The sequence below is a fragment of the Athene cunicularia genome (assembly GCF_003259725.1).
Source record: "Athene cunicularia isolate RWA chromosome 6 unlocalized genomic scaffold, athCun1 chr6_part1, whole genome shotgun sequence".
In the NCBI taxonomy this organism is placed as follows: domain Eukaryota; kingdom Metazoa; phylum Chordata; class Aves; order Strigiformes; family Strigidae; genus Athene; species Athene cunicularia.
The window spans coordinates 8397432-8424404 of record NW_020799105.1 but is presented as its reverse complement, the minus strand read 5'-3'; the positions used below and the strand labels follow the sequence as shown (position 1 = coordinate 8424404).

The 26973-nt window shown below is 35.4% G+C and overlaps 1 protein-coding gene across 1 annotated transcript in view; it reads left to right on the top strand.

Annotated features, from left to right (window-relative positions):
• PLCE1 (phospholipase C epsilon 1) overlaps positions 1-26973 on the top strand; it is a 155656-nt gene that overhangs the window by 95482 nt on the left and 33201 nt on the right. The window contains exons 5-12 of the mRNA XM_026851074.1: positions 272-588; positions 15124-15269; positions 17032-17290; positions 17993-18201; positions 22456-23122; positions 23618-23800; positions 24686-24800; positions 25168-25327. Of these exons, the coding sequence (XP_026706875.1) occupies positions 272-588; positions 15124-15269; positions 17032-17290; positions 17993-18201; positions 22456-23122; positions 23618-23800; positions 24686-24800; positions 25168-25327 (2056 nt within the window). The remainder of the gene's footprint in view (positions 1-271; positions 589-15123; positions 15270-17031; positions 17291-17992; positions 18202-22455; positions 23123-23617; positions 23801-24685; positions 24801-25167; positions 25328-26973) is intronic.

The following is a 26973-nucleotide window of genomic DNA, read 5'->3' as shown; positions in this document are numbered from 1 at the left end:
TGGATAAGTCAGGAAGCAAGCATGTTTTGGCAGGTAGAGTAACAATCTTAGAAGCCCCAGCTACCAGCTATCCATAGAGATATGCAGGAAGACCCCAACCAAAAGGATGCATTAGGTTGTTTAAATATAAAGTAGTTAAGATATAACGTACTGCTGCACATAGGAATGAACAGTTTAACAGAACAAAAAGAACAAGTTGTCTTTCTTTTGCACAGACCGGTCCAAGAGTTAAAGGCGAAACCTAGTAAATTTTTTATTTGTTTTGTTTTAGAACGTCAAGCCTGTACATCTATGGCTGGCTCCAGCGTCCTTCCCTCCAACGCGGCTGGTATCAGTAAAGAGCTGATCGAACTGCAGCACCTCATCCAGTTCCCCGAGGAGGTTGCCAGCATTCTGACCGAGCAGGAGCAGGAGCTCTACCGGAAAGTCTTACCCATTGACTACCTCTGCTTTTTAACCAGGGATTTGGGTAATGCTGAATGTCAAAGCAAGCTACCATCTATTAAAGCTTCCATATCTGCTACTATTCTTTCTTCCCCCAATGATGAACATAATGCTGTAGAAGATCTTGTGACAAGGTTTAATGAGGTAAGACAAAACTTTTAAATTACTTTTCATAAGGGTTATTACCTGATTTGCGAGTTAGTTATTCCCCATATCTCTCAGAGCTGAATTTAGCTGTAACGACAAATTTTTAAAACATAAGTTAAGATGACCAAGGGGGTTTAGCTAAATAACTTCCACTGAATTTAATAGGAGTTATGTGACTGATTTGCTCAGTGAGTTTGGAAAACTGCAGCCTAAGTTTTTCTTGCACATTGTAAAGTAAACAGGAAGGAAAAAATGTCAGACTTTTATTTCTTTGTGTTTATATTGACAGTATGGGGTATACTTTCAGTCAGTTTATTATTTTGTTCAGGAGCTGGAGTTTTATTTATTTGTTTTGGATTTTTGTAGACTAAGCATGATCTTCGGAGTCAGCACAGAAGTATTATAAACTAGAAGTTTCTGTATTCTGAATAATACAGCTACACTAATCTGCACTATTTATTTATTTATTTAATCGCTGTGTGTCTTGAATGGTTTTATACAAAGAAGTATCATTTGGCATGACACATTTCCATAAGCCAAATCATGAGTTCTTTACTGAGATTTTACTTTATTCTCTGTAAAGTGATCTTCTGATGAGCTTAATAGAGAATTGATCAAGGATTGAAAAAACTCTAAAAAAAATCCACACCAAACCCCCAACTCAAAACACTCCCCACCCCCCCCTAAATAAAACCTCAGGTTTTAGCTGCAGAAAAATGTAACAAGTTCATTCATACTTTTTTGTGTGAACTGTATGCAATGTTCAGTTTCTGGATTCATGAAAGTGAAATAAAATGAAGATAGTCTTAACAAATTAGAAGAGCATAAGTCATCCACTGCATTCTTATGCTATAATAAGAGATTAAAATTGTGCAGTTATCAAAAGACAGCACAAAATTAAGTAGATAGAGCAGAATATGTATGAACCCCCAGTGAACTTTCTGTTTCCTGGGCAAATAAGGATCATTGACTGAACATTTAGTATGTTTTGAGGTGTTCCTGTTGCTTCCATGTGATTGAGATTTAGGAAATAAATAGTGTAAATTGTTGGCTTTGCTCACCTAATTCCATTATGGGAACATAAAAGTTGCAGCTACTATACTGAGTCCTTAGATAGAACCTAACAATTGTTTAAACTTGTTCTAGTTACTGTATTTAGGAAAACACTGTGGCTGGTGCATAACTGGAGAGGAATCTAGCTGCAGACCCAGCTAGGGTCCGTCCTGTGGTGTTTCTCTTATGGTGATCACTATAGTGAAAAAGGCGAAGTGGTCAAGCTCTAGTATGACCCGGTGAGGCACAATGCTAGAGCAGTTTGTTGGGACATTTTGCTGTTAGCAGTACAATTTAGATTGACTGTCTTGTGTTTTGACACTGCAGTCATGGGATTGAAGAGCAGGTAGGTGGTAAAGAAGTCTTGTCAGAAATGACTGAGACTATTCCATATCAATGAGAATATTAACATTAAAGTTGCCTTTTGGTATAGTAGTCAACATTATCTTTTAGTGTTAGAGGTTTGATTTTGCAGTTTATGTACTCTAACATTACTTGTTTGGTAATGTTAGAGGGTAATTCTTCATATAATTTGAATTAATTTCTGAGTATCTGGTGCATAAATTATATAATATTTAATGCAATGGATTATTTTAAGTATAATCTGAAATAATTTTTTTAAAACATGGATGTTACATGTTTAAATGGAGTTATTGCACAATATTCACTGCTTATAATAAATCACTATTTTGCTATCTGCTTTATCATATGGTGGAGTATATCAGTTGCCATAGCCAGTCACAAGCATGAACTTTCAAAATGTCTTTGTTTATAAATGGCAAGAAAATTCTTGTGCAAAGAGTCATGTTTTTGTTGGCAAAAGTCAGTGAGCACTTGCTGATTTTTTTGGCACTGCCTATAGAAATACTGAAGGGTATTTATAATGTGGGAGCCAGAATGACTTTTAGGATGACAGACTTCTGATACATGATGGGAAATAATATTTTTATGCCATTGTTCTCTTAAATGAGAAATTATAGTATATGAAGGATTTCATAAAGCAGTATGCTTTTTAGTAATTTTTCTGACACTTACTACATATTAATGAGAAACACTTTATAACACTTGTTTAAAATGACAGTCAGTAATTGCTGAAGAATTGCAGAACTGAATGAGAAATCAGTTGCCCTCTGCAGTAGGTAAAGTTGCTACTTGAAGACAGTTCATATGGCTGAATGTGCAATAAGTAACTGCTGTTATTTTTCCTACTCAATTCTCATGTGTGGAAAAGTGTAATAGTGGGCATACTGTCTAACACTGGATGAAGCCTGTAATGTGCATTTGCTTTTGCTGTATGACCTGGGTAATGTGTTTTGACTTAAGTTACTGGAAGTGATTCAGTGATCATAATAATGCTGATGATGCATCAAGAACACTTCCTAAAATTTTTTTTCGGTAGAAGGACAGGATGACAGTAGCTGGAGCTTTTGCCAACTTCAGTGTTTCATTATATCTGTAGCTTGTTTTAACATCTTGAGAATCTTGCAAGATTTCTGAAAATTATTGAGTGTCTTAGTATGACAGTGGAAAGACATTTTTCTCAGATACTCTTGTTCTGAGATTGCAGCATTGTGAGCCTGATGAGAGGAGATGAAAAGTGTAAAAAGGATTAAAAAAAAAGATCAGAAATCAGGTTAAGAAGCATATAGCTAGAAATCTGCATCACAAGTAACTTAACGCCAAGGAGAAAAGTTGTGGTTGTGCCTGAGGCCAGAGGGACTTTGTGTTGAAGTGTAGTGTGTGAGCCTGTTCCTTTGACAAGGGTTGAATAGGGTTTTGGCCAGCCAGACATTAAGTGGTATCTTAGTGCAACCAAGTGACAGTGCAAAAAATAAATAGTGATAGGTGGTATAAATTTAATTTGTGGGCCTTGCCTGATTTTTTTTTTTTAATAAGAGCTCTATTCCTGCTTTACAGGCAAAGTAACCAACTGAAATGTGTAGGTGAACTCCTCTGTGCTTTGAGCTTGTCTTTGTGGCAAGGTTTCCACAGCCTGCTTACACCTTGCCTGAAGAGCCACACAATTTGTTTTTAACCTGCAACAACCTGAACATACTTGTCACAGTGTCAGTGTCTGCTTGGGGTGTCAGTGGACTGAGCCCTCTATATTATGGAAGAGGTACCATTCCTTCACCTTGGGAACTGTGATAAGTGCTCACCTTGCCCTGTTTTGCATGGCTTAAGTGAATGCTTTGACCTTAAATTCAGGGGTACAGCAAGGAACTCTATTGCAGCTGGAGATACCTTTATTTGCCACAGATACTAGATGAAACTAATAACTGAGTAGCTTTTGTTTCTGATATATGAAGATCTTCAAAAAGTAAACATATATTGGAGAGATAGATTACCTTTATTAGTATTCACAAAAGATGAAAATTATAGCAGTCTAGATCCTCTTAATGTATACAGTTTTTCTTTTCACTGTCAAGAATGGTAGGGAAGAAAGTAGTAGTAGTGTAAGTAATGTAGAGACATGAAAGATGGATAGCATGGATTAAACGTACTGTCAAGCACTCCACAAACATGCAACTGGCAAATCCTGTGCTGCTGAGACTGGGAAACAGAAACTGCCTTGTTTAATAGACCATGGTTATTGCTTAGACCTGACAGTAACTAGAGAGGATTCAGGCATTATGTATTTCCCCATGTCTTTTTGTCATGGGTTTCCAAATATCAATTTATTGCCTATTATGTTAATCAAGGTGGCTGACATGGCAAGGAGCTTGACCACCCAATGTTTAAAAAAATATGTTGTGAGAAAGGTCAGTCATGAATGGTCTACTTGAATCCCACAAAATGGGATGGAATACTTTCTCAGATTATATTTCATTTGTATTTGAAAAGTTTTGGGTTATTCCAGCTCTCAAGTCTTCACAGACATTCACAGGGAAATAAAATATTCACAGGAATATAAGAATCTTAAAATCTGCTATTGTTGCAGTTTGTCTTCAGTATTTACTGTCTCTGATGGAGTTTTCAGACACACAGAAGTTCATATGACATACAGACCAGTCACTAAAGGTCTGTAATGTTTACATACATAGACATGTTTTTTCAGGTTCCGCTTCCCTAGAGGTACTGTGATAGTTATGGTGGAGATTGCCACTGAAGTTTAAATAACTTCTGTAATGCTGCTAAAGAAGCCTGGTCACTACTGTTTAAGAAATAGTTCATAAAACTCAAGTTAAATTAAAAACTAATCAAAGAATTAGAGAACTTTTCAACATGGGGAGTAGATGCAGTAGACCTGAAAAAGTAAAAGTTTAAAATGTTGGATAACCACAGAAGGATGAGAGATGCAGATGGAAGGTATTACCAAATCACTGTGATTATATACTATGCTGCAGAGAAAATATAGATTGCTATCTAATAATTTATCAAATATTTAATGAGGAGGAGAACAGAAGTGTGAGAAATTATACCATGCTCCTAAGGGATTTGAAATAGGTTTGCTTAAGGTTTAAATAGGTTTGCTTAAGGAAATAAATAGGTTTGCTTAAGAAACAATGCATTCTGGTGTTCTGCAATTAGCAAGGTGCTAGTTCCCATGTGAAGAACAGATCCAATAAATCACTTAGTTGGAGTAATGTCATAGTGTGGCATAAAACACTGAAAACCAAAGGAGTTTTGCTGGATTTGAAAAAGGGAGAGAAAATTATATATTGTGTTCACCTGCATCTTCAGCTCTTCTAGGCAGTGCATGCACTATCTTAGACATCTAAATGTGGCTGAAATTTGAACTTTATTTATTGGAAATGTTCTTTTACAATACTATTATTAAAATGCATCTTTTTTTCAGTTGTTCTTTAATCCTTAAGTTTAGATCAGATTTGATAAATAATCAAAGTCCAAGGACATGTTAAATTACTAAAAGGAAAAAGTTAACTGTTTGGCATTTAGGCCTCAGATATGTTCCTAAACTTTCATTGATCCAGTGGTCATCCTAATTTTCTGGGATGGCAATTTGTAATCTCAGCTGTCATAAAGTTTCAGTGTTTTGACCTCTTGTCTCTGTACTTTATAGAAAACTTAACCAAATTCTCTGTAATATTTCAAGAAGACATTAAAAAGAGAAACTGAAAACATTGAAAGTAATTTTGGATTTTAATTAGTCTATTGTAGGGAAATTGGGCACTAGAATGAATGGATCCTGTTGATTTTTCTCTCACTTTCTTCTTGCAACAGGCTGAGGTTTCAAATGATCTCAGAGAGAGGGAATGACATTTCTGTCCCTTTAACCTATTTGACCTGAAATTCTGTTTGTGTTGTACATCTTGTTCCTACATGTGTTGTACATTCTTGTTCATGTTGTTTATTTCCTTACCTGTTAGTATCAGTAGTTCTGTTACTTTATAAATGTTTTGAAGAAAACCTTGTTTCAGATTCTCTAAATAGATCTGGTTCAAATTTTCAACAGCAGATGGCTAAATAAGATTTTTATTAAATAATTTTGGTAGAATATTCTAAGTTTGTTCCAATTCTGGCTTTATTGCCAGAAGACAGTAAGGAAACCCTTCTTTAAAGTGATGGACTTTTCTTGTATTTTTGGAAAGTGTATAGTTCCAAACTTAAAAATGTTGCAAGATAGAAATTAGCATATCTTAAAATATTTTTCAGGTAGAGAATAATTGTTTTGTATATTTTAAGGATGCATAGTATCCCTATATAAATAAAAATAAATGTATTGCTAAGCCAGGTGTATTTGAGAAAAAACTGTGGGTCTGTGACGTGCCAGTTTATAGCATGTAAGTTTAATTCAGTAATTAATTCATATTTCTAGGAGTGGAAGAAGCAAATCCACCTGTAGATATTTCAAATATTCTTAAATGTTTTACCTTCTTTGCCTTTTTTTTTTTTTTTTTTTTGTAGCCTGTGACACATGTACACAGATAATTAAAAGGTGTTTTGCTGTTCAGTTTTTATTTATCATGAAAGTTCTGGGCTACACACATTCAGTATCACCAACTATAAATAAAGTGCATAGTCTTTGAAAATTTGATTAAAAATGTAGGTATATGATAATGGAGACTTGGGCACAACATGTACTCATCAGTGAGACCCAGCTGATATTTCATTTGCTTCTAATAATATCAAATTGATCATAGAGTCTTGTCAGAGAAAAGCAGTGGATCAAACTAAAGACAGATATTTTTTCATGTTACTAAATGTAATTTAAAGCTGTTTCTGAATTAGTGGCTAGTGTGGGAGGAGGACAGTGAAATATAGTAACATCTAGCTTTGATAGAGCACTGACTACCAGAAGTTTAATTTTCATGGATGTATAAAAACTGTGGGAGGAAACTATTAAGTAGATTCTGCAGTTAGCAGAGCCCTGGCATCTGAGAAGAGATTAGGAAAATGGTGCTTAAGTGTGTTTTAGGACCCTGAGAACTATAACAACGTATTTTTTCCATCTCTCCTTGTTGCTTGCTGTGCCTTTCTCTTCTTCATTTAGTTCTTTTCTCCGATTCCTGTTTGGTATTATGAGTTTGCCCTGCTTCTTCACCTTGAGTGCTATGTGTTTTTTACTCTGTATCATACCTTTATGGTATCTCACAGTCTTCCAGGGCAGTTTCTTCTTCTGTATCTTTACCCTCCCAGACTCTTTCATGTTTATGGATTTTACTCCAAGCCACTCTTCTGCCTCTCATCAGCAAAGCAACCACAGACACACAAGTTCAATGTACATGTTGTAAACATTTATGTTTATGAAAACATTTATGTTTATGTAAACATTTATGTTTATGAAAACATTAAAAATAATTTCACGTGTCACTTTATATAAACATGAAGAGAGTCACCTATAATTTAATCTTTCTGGCCACAGCTTCAAGTAAATGAAAAGCAATAAAAACTTAAAACAAAATTAAGCATTTAATTTTCCATGCTGAGATAAGCATACAAAGCAATTGTGATGTCTTAGATTGAAAGTTGCACCAGACTGATTCTTCAAACAGCTGTTTGAATGTAGTCCTTCTATGGAACTGAAAATGCAAAATAAAATGTTCAATACATAAGATGATTTCTTGGAAAAATTGATTTGCCAGAGAATAAGCTAAGAGCATAAAAATGTTTGAATTGCTACAGTATAGCACTGCTACTGGAGTGGTTTGATCATTCACTAAGTCATTCTTATAGTCAGAAAAGTTAATTAAAAATATGGCTATTTAGGACACTAGTTGATGATAGTTTTATTTTTAATGCTTTAAATGTGTAAGTTTTCTTCATTGTTCATTCAAAACACAAATTTAAATCCTCAATAGCAAAACAGAGACATATCATTTTACTGAAATAATGGAATGTAAATAAATATTGCACTCTGTCTCTTAGTTCAGCATTTTTTTGCAATGCCTAAATGGGTTTGCATAATACTTTAAAAAAGATTATGTTTGTACAAATATCAAACTGTTTCCAGTCCTTGTTTGGAATAGTGTTTAATCAGATTTAAAATGGTAAATGTTCTTTGTAAGGTTATATAATTTCACTCAGGCATGTAAAGTGAACCATCTGTTCATAAGATGTGCAATTTAAAATACATTTTTAAAATGCATCTGAAAATTATGTTGCACATTATACCAAAAGCCCCAAAATTTTAATAATGACCCTTTAGTGAAACCAGTGTAAAATAAACCAGTTCTGTGTTATGTACTATGATCCTTATATTAGTCCATATGCATTGGTGGGTTTGTGGATAGTTAGCAATGCAAAGGAACTCATGGTACCAGCTATTAGTGCTAATGCTGCATACTGCTGGTGTTTTAAAAAGCCTCATAAAAATGAATCTGCTCCTTAGAGTTTTGAAAGAATAATATCCCCCAACAACACTTTTACTTTGTGGAAAGATTTTATAATGTTGTGAAAGATGAATTTTTTTTTTTTTTAAAAGAGGGAGAAATCATAGTACACTGATATACTGAGAATTCTGCTTTTAAACAAGATAATGTATGTTTTTCTCTCTTCCCATAAATGGTATGTGGTATCTGATGATGGTTATTGTTTTACATGGATTATTCATGTTCTTCAGATTTTACTTAAATTTCTTGAGTGTGTCAAACAAAGTCATTAAAACCAAAATGGCTTGGTTATATCTGGATATCTGGAAAATCAACTTGTTTTGTATTCAGGGACTACTTCTACATATACTTTACACATACTTAGCTTTATTGCTCCAGTGTAGTCAGTAGTTAAATCCGCTACAATTTATTATAGAAGGATATCCATGGCTAATTTTTGTTAGGTGCTGCAGAAAGTATGCACTGTAATGTTACTTTATGGTGAGCCAAAAGGTTTTATTTTACTTGCTAGCAATGTTAAGTGTTAAACTTCAGGTAGACAGCTGTGTTTGCTAATTTCACCTCTGAAAGCCTCATCTCTCAAGTATTATGAAGTTTCTAAAAAATGTAATATAAAAATAGAAGACATCATTTCTTCTATGTAGCATTGCCCACTGAATTATGTAGCTTGGGAATTGCTTAAAAGTCTTATAAACTTAAGAGCTGGGGAAATGAGTGTAAAGCAGTGCAAATGACAAAACACTGGGCATTGCAGGTGGAGATTCTTCATAGTTTCCTCCCTCAATACTACCTCTGCATTTACATTTTGATAAAAGATAAACAATAAATTAATTCCCACTAAAAAAATTCCACAGAATACATTCTCTAGCAGCTATATAAAGGAGTGAATTATTATAATTTTGAGTTTAATTAATTCTATCAGTGGAATTATAGAAACTTTTCTGTCTAATGGCCTTTAAAAAAAAAACCCAAACAAATGAAAAGGGAAATCTGAAAATCGAAACAGAAATGTCTGGAGCCTTCTGGGAATGTGATGTCCTGAAAAAGGAAGGTTTCTCTATCCTTAATAAAGGTCTATTGTTGCTACAGTTGTGAAAAATTCTAAGTAAGTTGAAACATTGAATGAGACTCAGACACTGACTTAGAAATATGCACAGTATGTGTGAAGATTGACAGTGAGTTCTAATATGCCTTTCCCAAATGCATTAGCAATATCTAATTTATTTGAAAACTTTGATCAAAGTAAGATAAGTCTAAAAACCTTTAAAAAAACTTTATTGAAAAGATTTTAGTGCAGTTAAAATAGTAAGAGGTGCTATGAAAACATAATTTCAAAAAATCTAGAACTATACAGATCTTTTTGTACTCCTGTGTTTGAGATCATTACTCAGCTACAGTTTGCATTGCCTGGCCATGAGGCAGACCCTGTGTGCTCAGACTCAGATTTGAAGGAGGCTCTTATACCTCTGAAAATTTCCAAATGAGGCTACTTTACAATATATCTGAAATTAATTTGGCAGAATGTTGCCAGTTCTTCGCCGTATTAGGGCACCAGAGAATATTTAAATCTTAACTAAGTATCTATTTGATTTAATTTTGCTTGTTTACTACTTAATATTAGTATGCAGTAAATCCTGGAGGACAATCATTTTTATTCATCTGAATGAAGAGACAGATATTACTATGTACTTGTTTAAGTGGATCATGTTTTAATTTATGACTTTTCTTGTGTCTTGCAATCATGTGGATTATAGTAATGAAGCCAGGATACATTTTCTCATACTTTTCAGACTCATCAGCAGTGCAGCGGAAATCTAATTATAGGTTTGCTGTGATGATTTCTGTTCTGAAGGGAGTTTAAAATGAGTTACATAAACAGAACTATGTAAGTCAAGTGTGAAAAAAATGTAAACTAAGGAAATAATGATTAGTATGTTGATACGTAGATTGTGACCTGATGTTAAAGTGGTATCTAACACAAAAACTTGGTCCAAAGAGCGTTACTGCTCTTTGAGGAATACTCGCAATGTATTTTGATCTTCTTGGCAAGGCTGCTACTGTGCACTCTTTTGGCAGGGGTGTTGCTGTCTGTGGTCCCGGAGCTAGTTAGTCCAGGCATTGCCTGAGCTGCGAAGCCCTCATCCTGCTGTAGTGGCAGCCTGATAATTAGGCAGCTGGCTACCTGATGTTACTTCATCCTTGGGTTAGGTGCAGAGGTAGCTTTGTAAGCCAACCATGAATGACCTGCTGGAAGAGGGGGTGCCATCTGTATCCCACTGGTTGAAGTGTCCGGAAGTCAGAGCCTGCCAGGATGAAGCTTCCCTTTACTCTCTTCCTCCTACTAGAAAACCCCTTTTGGAGGTAGAGATCACGCTTGATTTTAGTGACAGAGAAACTCTGCCACTCCAAAATACTGTTGTTCTACTTGCTTGCCAAAGTGGAAAAAACAGAGTTTTGAATTCAACTTCCAGGTCAATGCTGTAGCCACCAAGACATAAGTACATATACAGAGTTTTATGCCTTTCTTTTATGTGAGGTACATCCAGCTCAGATGGCATCTGAGAAATCCCACTTCTGAACTTTCATTTGAATGAAGATCTTGAAAAGTTTGTTATTTCTTGAATACCACATGTGCAGAGGAAGCTTATGCATCCCAGGCAGCAAAAATATAGTATATGCATATCGGATATTTTGGGGATCCAGTGGCAGATATACAGTAATTTGAGAATGTTGGTGACTCTTGTGGAGTTATACCTGTAGGATATACCCTGGACTGCTCACATATTTATCAGTAAATCACAAAATTAAAGAGTATGTTTACTGAGTTTAATTAATGTACTTAAGTAATATACTTATTTAATTAATATACTTAAGTTTCCTCTAAGCTATCATACATGATTCTTCCTGAAGATTGCAGTCCTTTCAACGTACTTACATTTCAGTGTTTGTATGTCATTCATTTTAGCTGTGGCCATTATGAGTAATCATGACAAAATAATGCATACCCAAACTATCCCAGTGTGCATTTATTGAAGAACTTTAGAAGATTGTTCTTCATGATGAAGTTCTTGGATCCATCAGTTCAGTATCCCTGGGCAGAATAAAATCTTCAGGGAGTTCAGAGCTGGGAAGTGACCTCAATCAGCTCAGGTTCAGATTCAATTTTCTGCTCCTTTAAAACCTATTAATTCAACCAGATCTCCCACCTTCAAAACTTCTATGAGAAGAATCCCCCATGGCATTTTAAGTGGATAACTGATAGTTCTGCTTATTAATTCTGTGTTTGTTTCCCAGCTGGGCTCCAGGACCACATTTAGTTTTGGAGAAATGCCCACTCAGCTCTGTTATCTGTCTGAATTCTCTTCCCTTTCCAGCTGTCTGCACTAAAAAAACTAGGAGCAGAAAAGCTTGTTGCAGGTGTTAAGCACAGCACTCAGCAGAAACCTCACTGAATGAAAGGAGACAACCTTTGTTCACAGCTCCTTTCCTCTGCTCCCTCCTTTCTGACGGTACTGTTGCATTGTAATCATCTCTGTACTAGTCTCAGACTGATGAAACCTTCCAAGAAATCAGTTTTAGGGGATCAGGCTATTATGCTTTTTGAGAAGTCCATAATCCCCCTCTCTGGGGACTCTATGGTATGTTCAGATTAATCAACCAACAGTCTCTGAATACCAGAATCATCGAAGTTGGAAAAGACATAGAAGATCATCTAGTCCAACCATTAGTTAAATAATTCATAGAAAAACTTTATGGAGACCTGGTGCTATTCCGAACCACCAGAAAGGTCAATTTATGCTCCTGGTTACTGCTAGATATGACATAAAAAAGGGTAAGTCAAAACAGCGTGTAGCATATCTAGAGGATCAATTCTGTTTCATTCTTAAATCCATCAAAACATAAAATGATTTGAATTAAATTTTCCCTTACCTACATCTGACTGAAGTATCCCAGCCTGCTCCTCACACTTTTCATTTTTATTAGAGATCAGGAAAATACTGCTGTTTCTAAAACAGGCATGTTCATTATTTTTCAGGAGTGGGTTGTATCTTTAGATGCTCAGTTCTGTCCCCTGATTCTGCTCAATCCGATTTATCTGCTTTTGCCCATTCTGTTTTAAAATTTAGAGATTCAGACACTTTTTTTTTCCTTCTTGTTTAGTGGAAGATTTTAAAAGTGTTTTCTACTCTTCCTCTAAGTCTGTTCTTGTAGTGCAAGAGGAGTGAACATAAACTTCATGGGAGACTTACTGCCTGCACCCTTATTTTGCTCTTACATATACATACGCCATCTCAAGGCTGCAAAGGCTTATTCATGTTGACCTTTATCATTTTTTGTTTGCTTTTACAGAGTGTTTGTAAGAGTTCATCATAACTGTTTATAGCAGTCCTAAACTCTCTATTAAATAAAATTTTAACAAGTGACTGTCCTAGTTTCAAGGTTGCTTCTTAGTGGGGAGTCTGAATTCAATTACCTTTTTAGACTTTTCAATTTTGATAGTTTTCTTCTGACTATTACATCTTGACTACTTTAGATTAAACCAGATCTGTTTAAAATTATATTATTCTTTAAAATGTTTAAACACATATTAATCAAACTGTCATTGCCACACTTGGTATTTCATGCCAAAAAAATATTAATTTTTTGGTGAGATTGCATGTTTAGCATTTGCATTCCCTAACAGAGCCATTTCTGGAAAATGGGAATAATATCCAAAAGCAATATGTAATTTCATTCCAGCATACACAAACAAATTTATGCCAACCTTGAATCACAGATTTAACTGTTTTGTTTCACAATTTCTGAGTCTTTTATTTTGGCTTTGCCCTTGTTTGGCCTGTGTCATGCAATGCTCTGGGGTTTTTTTGCATATTTCCATACCTTCATGGTCTTCAGGTATACACTTCTTTATTGATTCAGTTTTTACATTTTAGAAATAACCAATTGAGCACTTCAAATAAAATTTCAGCGAAATTCAAATTCTCAATCAGAACTGGTGCAGCAATTAGATATATCTTGTATAGGGCAGCCAATATTAATAGTTTTTATTTATTTATTTTTGTATTGTGGCCTCTGCAGTGACAGTGCATTAAGGCTGTGTTTGGGAAGGCTTACATGTATGACGTTGGACCCTGGTACTTGTTCTACTTTAGTTGAAAACTGTCTGTACCTGTTATCTGCTCCTAATATTTTCTGTTGTTACATGTTATAAAAATGTACAATATTTACTGAAACAGACATTAACCTGTTTTCTTTCAGTAATCACTAGTCTTAATAGGTCTGTTGTCCCCTGATCCTCACAATCCCATTAGAGCATCCCCATCCCTGGGCCATGCACTCCTCAGTATGTCCTCACTGCATGAAGGACAGAATGATTTTATAACCTCATTTCTTCAGGAATTCGGTCTTAAAAATGTGGGAGTTTTGTACACACATACACATTGCATATATAAGAGCTATGGCTTGTCTTCTTATCTGCACATTTCTCATTGTTCTTTATTGATTTGGGCATCAGAAAGACTAAACAGTAACATATTTTTCATATTCTTTGACTGCTCTCAGGAGCGAGAGGCTTAGGACACTGTCTGTATAGACTTGCATACATGGAAGCCCTATGTATTTTTAGTGTTTTCTTTCCTGTTAGTACTAATCCATTTACATTTTATTTTGCATGCTTGGTTTTTTAAGTAAAAGTCTATGCCTTCTGAGGAGTGAACTAACATTTTCTAATTTTTATAAGCCTCTCCTCACACTGGTATTGTCTGTAAACACTTGAATCCTTCAGGACCAAAGAATGGAACTTGTGTCAGTAAACACATCATGTTTATTGCTTCCTAAGTGTTTACACAATGACAAAATTCAAGCCCTCAGGGAATCATATTGTAAAATGGAACAGTTGGTTTAAATTAGGTTTCCATGTGAAATACAGCTACTTTTTATGGATGTTGTGGGAACACAAACTGGAAAGAATATCTGCACACTGATAAAATTAAGGTTTGCCTTTTATTTGTTTAAATACAAACAGAATCCTGTACTAAATTAATTTCTGATTCTGGCATTAATTAATCACTGAACAGAAGTTGGTAATATGGGGGAAAGTGTGGTGGTTTATTTTTTACTTGATTTGTGATCTTGCAAATAAGCCAATATGAATTATTTTAGATGCTCAGTGCATGTAAGAATTAGCAAATCCATACATTAAATACAACTACCAGTTTTGTGAAATTAAGTGAAAATCAAAATTTCAATATATCAACTTTCACTGTTCATGTTGTAAGAACAAGGGTTATTTGGTGTGAGGCTGAGCTTTGCAAGCTACATTAATGAGAATGTACACTGCAGATCTCTCTGGCAGCTTCAGAAGACAGTGCTTTCCTTAAGCTGTCTGTTTTCTTTCCTGGCCTGAATGCATATTCAGAATATCTTATAATGAGATACAGTATTTTTTTTGTTTAATATGAATATTTCTAGAATTGTTAATGATTTAACTGTTGTAATGGGAGTATGTCTGCATGTAAGGTGTGTTTGCAATTTATATGTGGTTTGGCCGTAAGTGTATAAGTAGAATTTTGACACCCTCCTGACAGAAGGAAACCAAAAAACCCCCATGTTATCCATCAAGTGTGCATGAATGCTTCAAGTGACATTGCTTTGGCTGACTGTACTGTCCATTTTATTTTACAAGGTGAGCTCGTGGGTTACCTGGCTGATCCTGACTGCAGGTTCTATGGAGGAGAAACGAGAAGTCTTCTCATATTTAGTACATGTGGCAAAATGCTGCTGGAATATGGGCAACTACAATGCTGTAATGGAATTTCTGGCAGGGCTAAGGTACTGGCAACTCTTTTTAAGCGGCTTTTCAGTGGTAGATTATACTGCAGCTTCTGTTAAGCAGATGTCTCTGGAGAACAATGGACTAAGCAGAAATCCATGGCTAAATCACATCATCTCACCCTGTGACTTTCTAGTAATCCCTTTTGGAAGAATGAAGCATGATAAAAGCTGTTTTTTTCAAAATGCTCTGGAGACACCATCAGTTTTCCCACTACATGCTAAATGCTGAATTAGAAAACACGCTTTTTTTTTCAACAGAAATTTAAAAAATATGATAAGAAGACGGGAAAGCAGTTGTGGTTTATCTAATCAACTAAAACTAACGTAACTTGGGGTTGGAGTTTCCAGAACACAAGTGAAACATAATTGTGGTAACAATTCTAAAATTGTTCTAAAATTCTAAAAGAGCCAGTCTTAAATTGCAGAAAAAACCCAACCAACCCAAAACAACAAAAAGACCCAACAAACCCAAACAGCTAAACTTCCTTTTTTAGTGCCTCCAATTTATTTATACTGACTGATGTTGGAATCTCATGCTGTTATGATCTTATATATATAGCCAGACCTGGAGGAAAGCAGTGCCTTTGCACAAGCAGTTCAGAGTGCAGCAAGTTGGACTGAACAGAGATGCATTAAGATCAGATTTCCCATCTCTTAGCTTTGACCCTCCTTGTATATCATATTTGTGTGACAGAGCTTTAAAGTGTGTGTATTGTTGCTCTTTGTGGTTTAGTCAGGATTCTCATTGAGCTATTTGTTTACATTTTTGGTTTATAAAACACATTTGAAACACTCATAGGCATGGGGAGCAGAATACATCCACAGTCTCCAAGCCACATAAGTTGTGAGTGAAAATGCAAAGCCAGTTAAGGGCTTTATTTTATCTCTAATGCATCTACACAGCACGAGGGAAAGACAGGAAAGGAAAGGGTAGTGCTGATTAGCAGGGACAGGGACAGAAAGTGTGGTTAAGGATATTCTACTGTTGGCGTTTCTACAGACCTGTTGGTATGTCTGGGGCCAGGGGTGTGTAGAAAGGCTGTACCGCTGCATAGACACATACCGCTCAGAAGGTGAGAGAACTCTCAGCAGTGCTTGCAGCCCATGGGGAGCACCAGGAGCTGTTTCTGTTTGAAATCAAAGATTCTTTTAAACTACAGCACTGCATTGCTGCCTGAGAGCTGGAACATGGTCCTGACTTACTTATTTCTGTGAAAATACATAATTTCTTTTGTGAGTAAAATGGGGGGAAAAAAATCAATGTAAATTATTTTAAATAAATTTAATTAAAAAACCCCAAACTTTTGCTAACTTTATGGATTTTTCATAATACGACTAAAGGAATTTGTAATAAACCATCTGGTTTATCTTTATGCCATTTCCTTATTTTTTTTTAATTTCTTCCCAGGCCCTTATAAATTTAAGGCAATGACGCGATGAAAACGTTAGAAAGCCTACTTGTGTGTCTTATGAAGCTGAGCTGTTATTAAAATGTCAAATGTTACACCATTAGTCAGGCTGCTTCTTTCTCCTTTTTAGTTTTGCTCTTTAATAGTTCAGAAGGGGAAAAACGGTCCACTAAGCAGTATTCTCAAAAATAATGACCTTGATTTCCTTCATTAATTTCTGAGTAATTATGATAATTTCCTATATTACATATATGCTGCAGGTGTTGAACCCACAAATTGGTTGTAAATTGGTTTAATGTAAATAGATTTTAATTTTTTTAATAGATATTGTGATCTTTTTTTTGCAATAGGTCAAGAAAAGTTTTAAAAATGTGGCAATTTATGGACCAGTCTGATATTGAAACGATGCGAAGTCTAAAAGATGCCATGGCACAACATGAGTCATCATCTGAATACAGGAAAGTGGTCAACCGGGCACTCAATATTCCAGGCTGTAAAGTTGTTCCTTTCTGTGGTGTATTTTTAAAAGAGCTTTGTGAAGTTTTGGATGGAGCATCAAGCCTTATCAGACTCTGTCCACGATATAACTCCCAGGATGAAACATTAGAGGTAAATGAGATTGATATTCTAAGAGGTTATGTTCATAGCCATCCAGTGCTTTATATTATTTTATATTATATTATTTTGTATGAAGTCACTATCTAATTAAATATTTCTAAACCAGTCTGTTACCAAACTGTTCAGTTATGTGGACCTCAATCTAATTCCCGTAGTTACTGTAGCAATTTAGATTTGGTTGTTTATACCTAGTTCAGTAGCAGAGTACTAAGAAATTAAGGTTAGTACCAAAGGATCATGTTTATACTTTGGTTAAAGTAAGTACTTAAATCCTTAAAGACGTAACTATTTTCTATTAAATACTTTGACCTTCCACATAACTCATTGGGAATTGGAAGGTTTTAATTTCCTTAAAAACAGAATTCAGAAGCTCAGTGGATCAAGCTTCTCGTCTATGAGAAGAAGCAACTCCTTTCAGTTTTATCATTTTGGTTTTAAAAGAAAAATGCCCCTGTTACATGAAAAGATTAAGACTGAGGCTTTTGAAAAGTTTTCAGGAGTTACTGTAATTTATGTTACTTAATTTCTGCAGTGATTTGATCTGTTTAGGATTGGAAGAAGGTACAAAATCCCATTAGAAGCTAATAGGAAATATGTGCTGAATATTCTTAATTCTTGTAAAAAATTTTCAAGTGGGACTTCTATGACACAATATTTTATTTATTACTATATTAATCTTTTAGTTATGTCTAGTTTGTTTCAGATTACAGTGGACAAGATAATTTCTTGCAACGAGTAGGCCAAGATGGTTTAAATAATCCAGAAAAAGAATCAACAGCAAACAATATATTTCAAACTATTCGGAGCTGCAATCGCAGTTTGGAATCAGAAGAGGGTGAAGACAATTTTAGTGAAGGGAGCGATTCAAGAAAAAACTCTTTGAAGGACAAAAACCGGTACCAGTAGGTCTCATTTTATATTCTATCATCTATATATTTCATGGCTTTAATCTTTAATTTCTTTTTACCGAGGCTCACTTTTAGAAATAAGGGCAACTTTAACATCTTCCCTTGTATTAATCTTCCAATTCAGAAGTTTTCTCCACTGCAGTTATGCTAAGTATTTGATACTCAAATGCTTAGAAACTCTCTGTATAGTTATATTTTCCCTCATGATGTAATTACTTCCTCTTACGATAAGGGTAAATCCTTTTCGTCTTACACACAGAGCTTTAAAAATCCACAGTTATGATTACAATTTTGATCTGTGGTGACAGGAATAGCACCAGGACATATCTGTTATCAGAGCTCAGAACATTATATTCTGCATGCTTGGGCAGCGTTCTCCCCCTTCAAAATAAAGGTTATTTATTATCCTTCAAAAGACCTCTTCTTTTAAGGACATGTTCATTTGAGGCTTTTGAATTATGTCCAGAAAACATTTGTAAGTCAGTACACGTTTTGAATTTTCAGGTTGCTGTTCTTCTATTCTGCACATAAGTTTACTTTAATTGGGCCCCATGTAAAAAACCCAGTATTCATTGATCTCAGATTTTCACTTCAAAGATCTGGTATATTCTGTACTACTCACCAGCAAGAATTAGGGAAGGTGCAAAGTTTAAGACATCACTTTGTCTTCTAGAATGTTGCTTTGGAGTGAAGTGGCAGCCCATATAGACATAGGTGGGTCAGCTTTGAACTATGTAACTGTGTTAGAGTAACTTCAAATTAAGCAACAGAACTGTAATGTTTAGAGGTGAAGTGCTGTAAAATTATATGAGGGCTTGCATAAGAGAACATAGTTAGATCACTGCTTAGGTTATTTCACTGATAATGTGTATCAGAAATAACCACATGTTCCGAAGTATCCAACATGTTTCGGCTACTTACACATAAAATCTAATAACTGACTGCCTGAGAAGGAACTACCATCTTCCTGTTTTAAATGCATTTATTTCATTAGCATGCAATTCTAAATTTAATTTCAAATAAATAATAATTATTTCCTGAAAGAATAGTTTCTAATAGAATTATTCACATCTGGCTTCAGTTGCTTCTGGAAAGTGGAGCAGTAGATTAAGCCAAGAAAGACAGACCCACTTCCCTGTCCAATTATGTTGTCGTTTGACTTACCTCAGTTCAAATAATTCTTCAAGGAATTATTTTTGTTAATTAGTGTGCTTTAAAATTAGCTTGCAACTCACAGTTCAAATGGATAATGAGCTAGGGAGATTGACATTTCACTTGGATGAACAAAGTAGAATTTAAATATAAAAGAACAGTATGGAGAAAATTAAGTTCTCTTTATTATGTGTTAATGAAATCAGTTCTTGGTAAATTAGTTATTTATGCCTTATATTTAAATATAATTCAGTAAGTTCCAGTCTAATACAGTAGAAATTAAATGGGAAAAAAGGTGAAATGAAAGTTAAATTAACAAAACTGCGGATTGGTAATTAAAGTTATGTTTCCTAATTCAGGCTACTGACTACTCAGTATCTGGAATGCTGGTGGAGTAAGCACTGATTTTAACAATATAATGACTTGTAGAAAAATACTTCTGAAAGTATTAATTTAGCTGAAGTACCTCATAGACTGTGGAAATCCATTGTTTACCTGCCATCTCCACCCTGGGCAGTCAGAGATCTGGGTTAGGCACAGGGACAAATTGCTGCTGAGATAGAAGGTCCATATTCTGTTGTCCCTGATGTATGAAGGCTTCAATATCTGGTTTATTTTTGATGCTATGAACAGCTAAAGAGTTCTGAAGAAGAAACTTAGGCATCTTTCTTGTGAGACCTGAGGCATATTTGCATACAGTATTATAAAATCCAAATTTTATAAGGATTATATATTACCTGATAATTGTGATACTGTGGTCATAAAGATGGAAAAATACACTATATAACATGTTTCTCATTACTTTGAAATTGCAAGGAAGATTTTTAATTAGTTTGCCTTTGGCTGGTTTGGATTAGTATTGTGGAACATGGACTCATCAAAGCTGGTAGGTTAGTTTGATCTGAAGAAAATGAAAGGCATCTAATAAAATCAGTGAGTAATGGGTACAATTACTTTCCTAGTTGTGTTAGCAAATAAACTATCACTCTCCAATCAGTGACCTGTCTAATCACCCTGAATTTCTGTACATGCCAGATAAATATAAACCTTTAATCTTTAGTAGAACTCTGTCTTGACAGTTCTCAAATAAAGGTAGGCAGGAAATGACAAAAAAAAATTGCAAGTTTTAAATACATTTTTTATAGAATTGTTAAATCAGATGACCTGTCAAGATACTCTAAACTTTGTTTCATCACTTCATTATCTTGATGTCATCTTCATTTTTAGATTTTCCTAATTACAGTAAATACCTTTTAAAGTAATAGGAGAGAACCTCGTTTTTTCCTTTTTGTATCCAATGCAATTTTCCTCTCTAAAACTGCAATCTGTTTTAATGTTTCCTTTATTCTTTCTTTTCATTTCTTGCATCTCAGTGCAGCATATGTAAAAAAGCTGCCGATTCAAACTGAGTTCTGTAAGTGTGTTCTCAGTAACTGATAGCTGTGTCGCTTTTGGCAGCTCATGTCAGAGGTTATGTTTCTGATTATGATTATGTGTGTGTGCTTGGTTTATCTGCTCCTTGTACATTTTAATCCGCAGCATGCTAGTGCTATCAAACATGAAATAAGGCATAAACAAAGCTCTGCCATTTCTGTCTTCCTTATACTAGAGTCCTCCAGCTATGCACATAGTCTCAGACTCAGAATACATTTTCTAGCATTGATTGTTTTGAGGGCACGGGGAGGAGAAAGTGCTGCTTTAGTTGTTTGTTTAGTTTAAAAATCTTAATCTTATATTAGACAGGTAAATATTTTAATGTACGTGTATCTGGTAAGACTCTGCTAAGATGGTTTATACCAGCTCAGTTATAATGCATGACCTTATTGTTAGGAATATTTCTGAAGGAAATATAGCTACAGTCAAAGCTGATAAAGATATTCTACCTTTGTCAGTCCCCTCACCACAAGCAATAAATCTTCAGCCTGTTTGTTGGTCACCTTTTTGCTAAATTTGACAGACAAGTAGAGATCTCACTGATTAATAAATTTGCAAGGGAATAATTAAAATTACTATATGGAATAAAGGGAAAATTCAAATTAATTAGTGGCCTGAGTAGAGAAAAATTTGAGGAGGTGCTAATGGTTATCCATGTTGCTTAGCTTACGGAGATACTATGTGAGTTTAACTTAGTTTAACTAGGGCAATAGTATGTGTGACTGGGAACAAGTCACAACCTGAACTGTCTTTTGCTCAGCTAGTGGGATACGGGCAGGAGCTGAGAGTACTGTGGTGATATGAAGGGGAAGCACTGAGGGTATTAGGGCAAGATGCCTTGAAGAATATGCAGAAGAAGCTGGTTTGGATTTTACTGGCTCGATATCCTTGGGAAAACTAAATTTATTAAAGCAGTATCAAAATACTGAGCGTTTGTGCATTCATACATGTTAGAAGCTTCTGCAGGGAAGAAGTTTTATTTAAACTACCTTATTTATTAGTTCAGTATTGTTGCTCTGTATCTACTATTTCTAATTATGGTAAAATATTTCAAAAATTTTGGTTGCTGCATACAAGTTTCATGTTAATATTTTGCTTAAGTAAAATTAAGTTTTCTAAGGGCAGGTATCTGATAACATTCTTGCTGCATTCTTATGAGGAAGCTGTGTATTCTAACTACTATTTTACAAGTGTTAATCAGGGAATTACATAATGTGAAAGATCTGAACATTAAATCAATAATAGAAGGGAGCATTACAAGTCCTGTCTTCAATCCACTAGATCCTGCTAACACTTGCCACAGACGGTATTTGATATTTCAGCTGAAGCATTCTTATGCTGTGGATTTAGAAACTGGAATCACTTGGCTTTAGGATCCAAATAGATGGTTTTTATTGTTAATGTGATGTTTGGAAAGTTCTAAAGCAAATACAGTTATATCGTTACTGGAGTTGTAACTAGTTGTATCCACATCTATTAATTAATTCAAAATTGCAATAACATAAATGGTAATACTGTAAAAACCACAGATGTTCCTGTAAATCCAAATTATATAACAACAATAGTATTTTTATTCTAACTACAGCAGAAAAAATAAAATCGTCAGAACAAATCAGCACATGTATCACTAAATACAAGTCTCTCATCTTTGATCACATACAGATTTATAATCGGAGATCTTTCAGATTCCGAAAGTGATATATTTGAGCAGTTGAAAGAGTGGGACACAAATTCAACAGAAGAGCAGCAAAAGGCTTTCTGCCATGGGATAGAACTCATTCCTTGGTACGTGTTATCTATAAGAGCTGACGTCCATCAGTTCATGCAACAAGGGGCAACTGTCATTCATTATGACCAGGAGACACATCTCTCGGCACGTTGCTTTCTTCAACTTCAGCCTGACAATAGTACTTTGACTTGGACAAAACCCACAACGGTTTGCCCTGCAAATGCTAAGGCAAAACTGAGTGTGCTGGGTAATACTGCTGAGCTTGGTAAATACCAGTTTCTTGGTAATACTGGACTGATGGAAGGTTTTTTGGACTTGTTTTCAGCCAAGGCTGTATATATGGGACACTCTGGCATTGATATGCACACTGTGTGTGTTCAAAATAAACTTTGTAATATGTCCCTTGAAGAAAATGGTATAACACTACTTTATGGACTTCAGACTACTGATAATAAGTTGCTGCACTTTGTTGCTCCAAAATATACTGCGAGAATGCTATATGATGGATTGCTGGAATTGACTAAAGCCGTAAGAAAAATGAGGAGATTCCCTGATCAAAGACTACAGTGGCTACGGAAACAGTATGTCAGCCTTTACCAGGTAAGAGATGTGGTGATTTTGCATAAGAGAAGTTCAAACATGTAAATAAATTAATATAATGCAATTAGTTTCTATTATAATTAAGCTAGGATTAAAGATGACCACCAAATCTCCAACTTTATAACACAGCTTGTCAGATCAGATTCTCCACATAATGTTCTGTCAAACCTTGCATGTTTTCAATGCACTGAAGTTAAACCTTTTTTTATTGTGAAGCTTTTCATATGCTTGGAGTTTTGGAATAAATATTTTATTGAAGAAAAAGCAATGACTGTACTTGAAAAGGGTGATGAAATACTGAGTGATGAGAGTGATGGCCAAAAAAACCCCCAAAATAGCAAACAAAATACCCTCTGGTATTCGTGCAGTAATTAAAAATTGCCTGCTCTTGATGTTTTGTCTTTAATTGGTTCCTTAGAGATGTCTATATTATTGCTTAAGAAAATGTGTCTGCTCTTATTCTCCCTTTTTTGTTAATGCTGAGAATTTTTGTAGGAGGATGGAAGGTTTGAAGGCCCCACCTTGGCTCAGGCTGTTGAACTGTTTGGAGGCAGACGATGGAGTGCAAGGAACACAAGCACGGGAACTCTTACCAAAAGCACCGAGAAACCTAGTGTACAGAGAAACAACACTCTGGGAATAAGTACAGCTAAGAAAAAGAAGAAAGTACTCATGAGGGTAGAATATTTTGTTGATCACGTATTCTGTTGCTTATCTGGCTGATTTGTTTTATTCCTACAGTTACTGTGTAGCTCACTGTATTCTGAACCAGAGAAAAGAAGTTAGATGGTAATTTTAAAAGTATTTATTGTAGTTTCAGGTTTGGGGCTTATTGTTTTCCAGTAGCTTGGGTTTCTTTTCTCATGCTTGAAGCATTCTCAGGACATGTAGGTGCTGGGGCTAGCAGAAGAGGACAGAATCTTGTTGAGATCTTTAGGTGCTACCTCAGTATAAAGGTAAAATATTGGTGGTAACAGAAATGTTAACATGAAAAGTGATGTTTGAAGGCTGGTATCAGTTTCTTTGCTTCTTTTTGTTTTCATGTTCCCAAAAACATCACCACAGTTATTCTATCTGAGGTTAGCATGCAATTTTATCTTACTTGGGTGACATGAACATTGGACTTTGTCTGGCACTCTCCTCTCTTTTCTTGGACTCAACCACTTTCAGCAATAGTCAAAAGAGGAGAATGCAGGGACTAGCAGCAATATGCTATCCACATGTTCTAGCGAGCAGGTAGGGGAGATTCTCAAATGACAAGATCCATCCTCTTTAGGGCTCCTATGCACCAGTGAAATAGTATAAAACCAGCTGCACCACTTTAGAGAGACGTGATCATTCTCATCTCCTGTGTGATGTCAAAACTGTAGTAACACCTAATGGTCCCACACTTTACTATGTATCCTGTTTAAGTTTTCTTTTTTCTACAAGTATTGTCCTTACAGGAGTCTTGTTTCATAAGGAATAGCTGATTTTTCTTATGGTTTTGTTATAGAATGCAGTGATGAAGAATGGGAATAGTAGCATTTTTGGGATGTTTATTATGGTGCTCATTATTTCTAGGGGGAAAGTGGAGAGGCCACTGATGATGAAATGGCAACTCGGAAGGCAAAAAGCAGTAAGGAATATCGTAACAGAAGTGGTTCGGATCCCCAAGATATTGATGAACAAGAACCAGGTAGATATATCATTTCAGTACTTAAAAGTCCCTCAGGCTTTTGCTTAAAATCTTTTTATACAGACATTTTTGATGGTGTTAAAAATGGATTTGCAACTCCAAATGCTATAAACTTTTAAATTATTTTTGTAGTTGTTTATGATTGTTTTTTCATTTAGTTTTAGTAGTACTTCCTTTCCGTTCAGATGAAATGGGTATTTAAGTGTTGTTCAGAATGTATTTTTTTGACAGTCTTGGGACAAATCTAGAATCCCTTTAGTGTCTTTCTATGTGTTAATTAATTATGATATAGGTCCCTTGGACAGAAGCATTTTTATTGGGCCAGATGTGGTAATTGTGCTGCAAACTTTTTTTTTTTTCTCCATAGATCAAAATATTATTGTTAATGCTTCTCCATCTAACAACCTGCCATCAAGAAGAGCTCACTCTCTGACAGCATCTGGATCTCCTAATTTAGGAGCTACATCATCTTCACCAGCAAGACCAGTGTCTTCTCCTGTGATGTCTTCAAGCAAGAGTCAGTCTAGGTAAGGACAAAATCAATGCTCTGATTTAAGAAGAAAAAAATGATAATGTTGCTTAATTAATTATCATAAAGTGTATTTTTGTGCCAGACTGACATCTGACAAAAACAATGTCAGAAATGTCATTAGCTTTTTGATAGACATCTAAAACACGTTGTAAAACAGCACAGGACATTTAAGCCGAAATACCATGAATCTGAGGATGGCTTTGTAGTGAGTCCCTGAGCAGTATGCTTTTGTTTATGGCTGTTACAGAAGCAGATTGGAATGCTATTCCAAAACTACACAGACATGGAGTTTAACTCTTTCTCCAGATCTTCTTCAAAATGTAATTATAGACATATTCTGTATAATAAATATCAACAGAAGTGTTATAGATGTGCAAACTGAAGTTCTGAGGTTTCTCAGCACAAGTCGTTTCTACCTGGGGGAGTATTAACTTTTGCTAACATTCCTGGTGATGATTGCAGTGCTGTGTCAGGGAATTGGAGGAACAGGTTTGAAATCTTTCTCTTACTGGCCTTTTCTCCTTGAACATTTGTTCTTTTGGTGTCACTTAGGCAGTGGAAAAGGTTATGCTGTGTTTGTTCAGTGACACAGTGCACTATTGTATTAATTCTATAAATAGTAGTAGTGGTGGTGGTAGTAGTTGTAGTAATAACAATATAACAACAATATGTCAAAGATGTGGATGGTACTTTATGACATACAAGAAGACAGTCTCAACAGAGGCCATCCAGTGCCTTTTTTACAGAATGAATACTGAGGTGACTATGAATCTCGGCATTTCCAGGAGGACAGTGGTAAACAATGGAAGAGATTACTGCTGCTGGTGGAACATTTTTTTAGAAGAGACATGTCTAATGTAATGGTTTATGTTGTGTGTTTCTTAGGGTTTGGGTTTGTTTTTTTTTCACTTAAAACATTTTGGGTTTAGCAATAGGTGTGAGTAGTAGAGCCACCTGTGGATATCTATAGTTGGCTGCTTCTCTTAACACTGCCTTCTGAGATTCTTACTATGTTCTTTACTTTTGTTCTTCCTGTCATTCACAACCTTGGGATGAACATACCAGACTAGGATGTATCTCAGTAGGACATTCCTCTTTTTCTAAGGATTGGAACAGCTTTCTTTTAGCTTAAAAGAAGAAATACTTCTTTACTACCTCTGGAAGATGCTTCTCTGTTTTGCATATCTGCTTTTTGCTTTTTTGCCAAAATAACTGTTGTTCTCTAAATTGGATTAAAAGGTTCAATGGAGAAATCACATTCCCAGGGGAAGGACAGCTAATATTCCTTTAAATCCTCTCAGTCCTGGCTTTCTATACAGATCCCTGTGCAGTTTATCACTGTGGGCCTTCCTGAGTTATGACAGGTTTTCCCTGGCAAAGTTGTCTGGCAGCTTCACAGTGTCACTTGGTAGAGCTTGCCCCAGCTTGATATGACCCTTCTTGCTAGAATTTGCTCAGATACAGCTGTATGGCTGTTTGATCTGTCCTGAGGAAATCTTCCTCAGAACAGAATTACATGTTTTATCCATTATCTTGACCATGAACCATTAAAAAGACTTGGAGCATTGGAGAGAGTTTTATTCTTGATATTTACCCTTCAGACCCTTGATAGGTCTGAATTGTGCTTGCCAGTTTTCATAT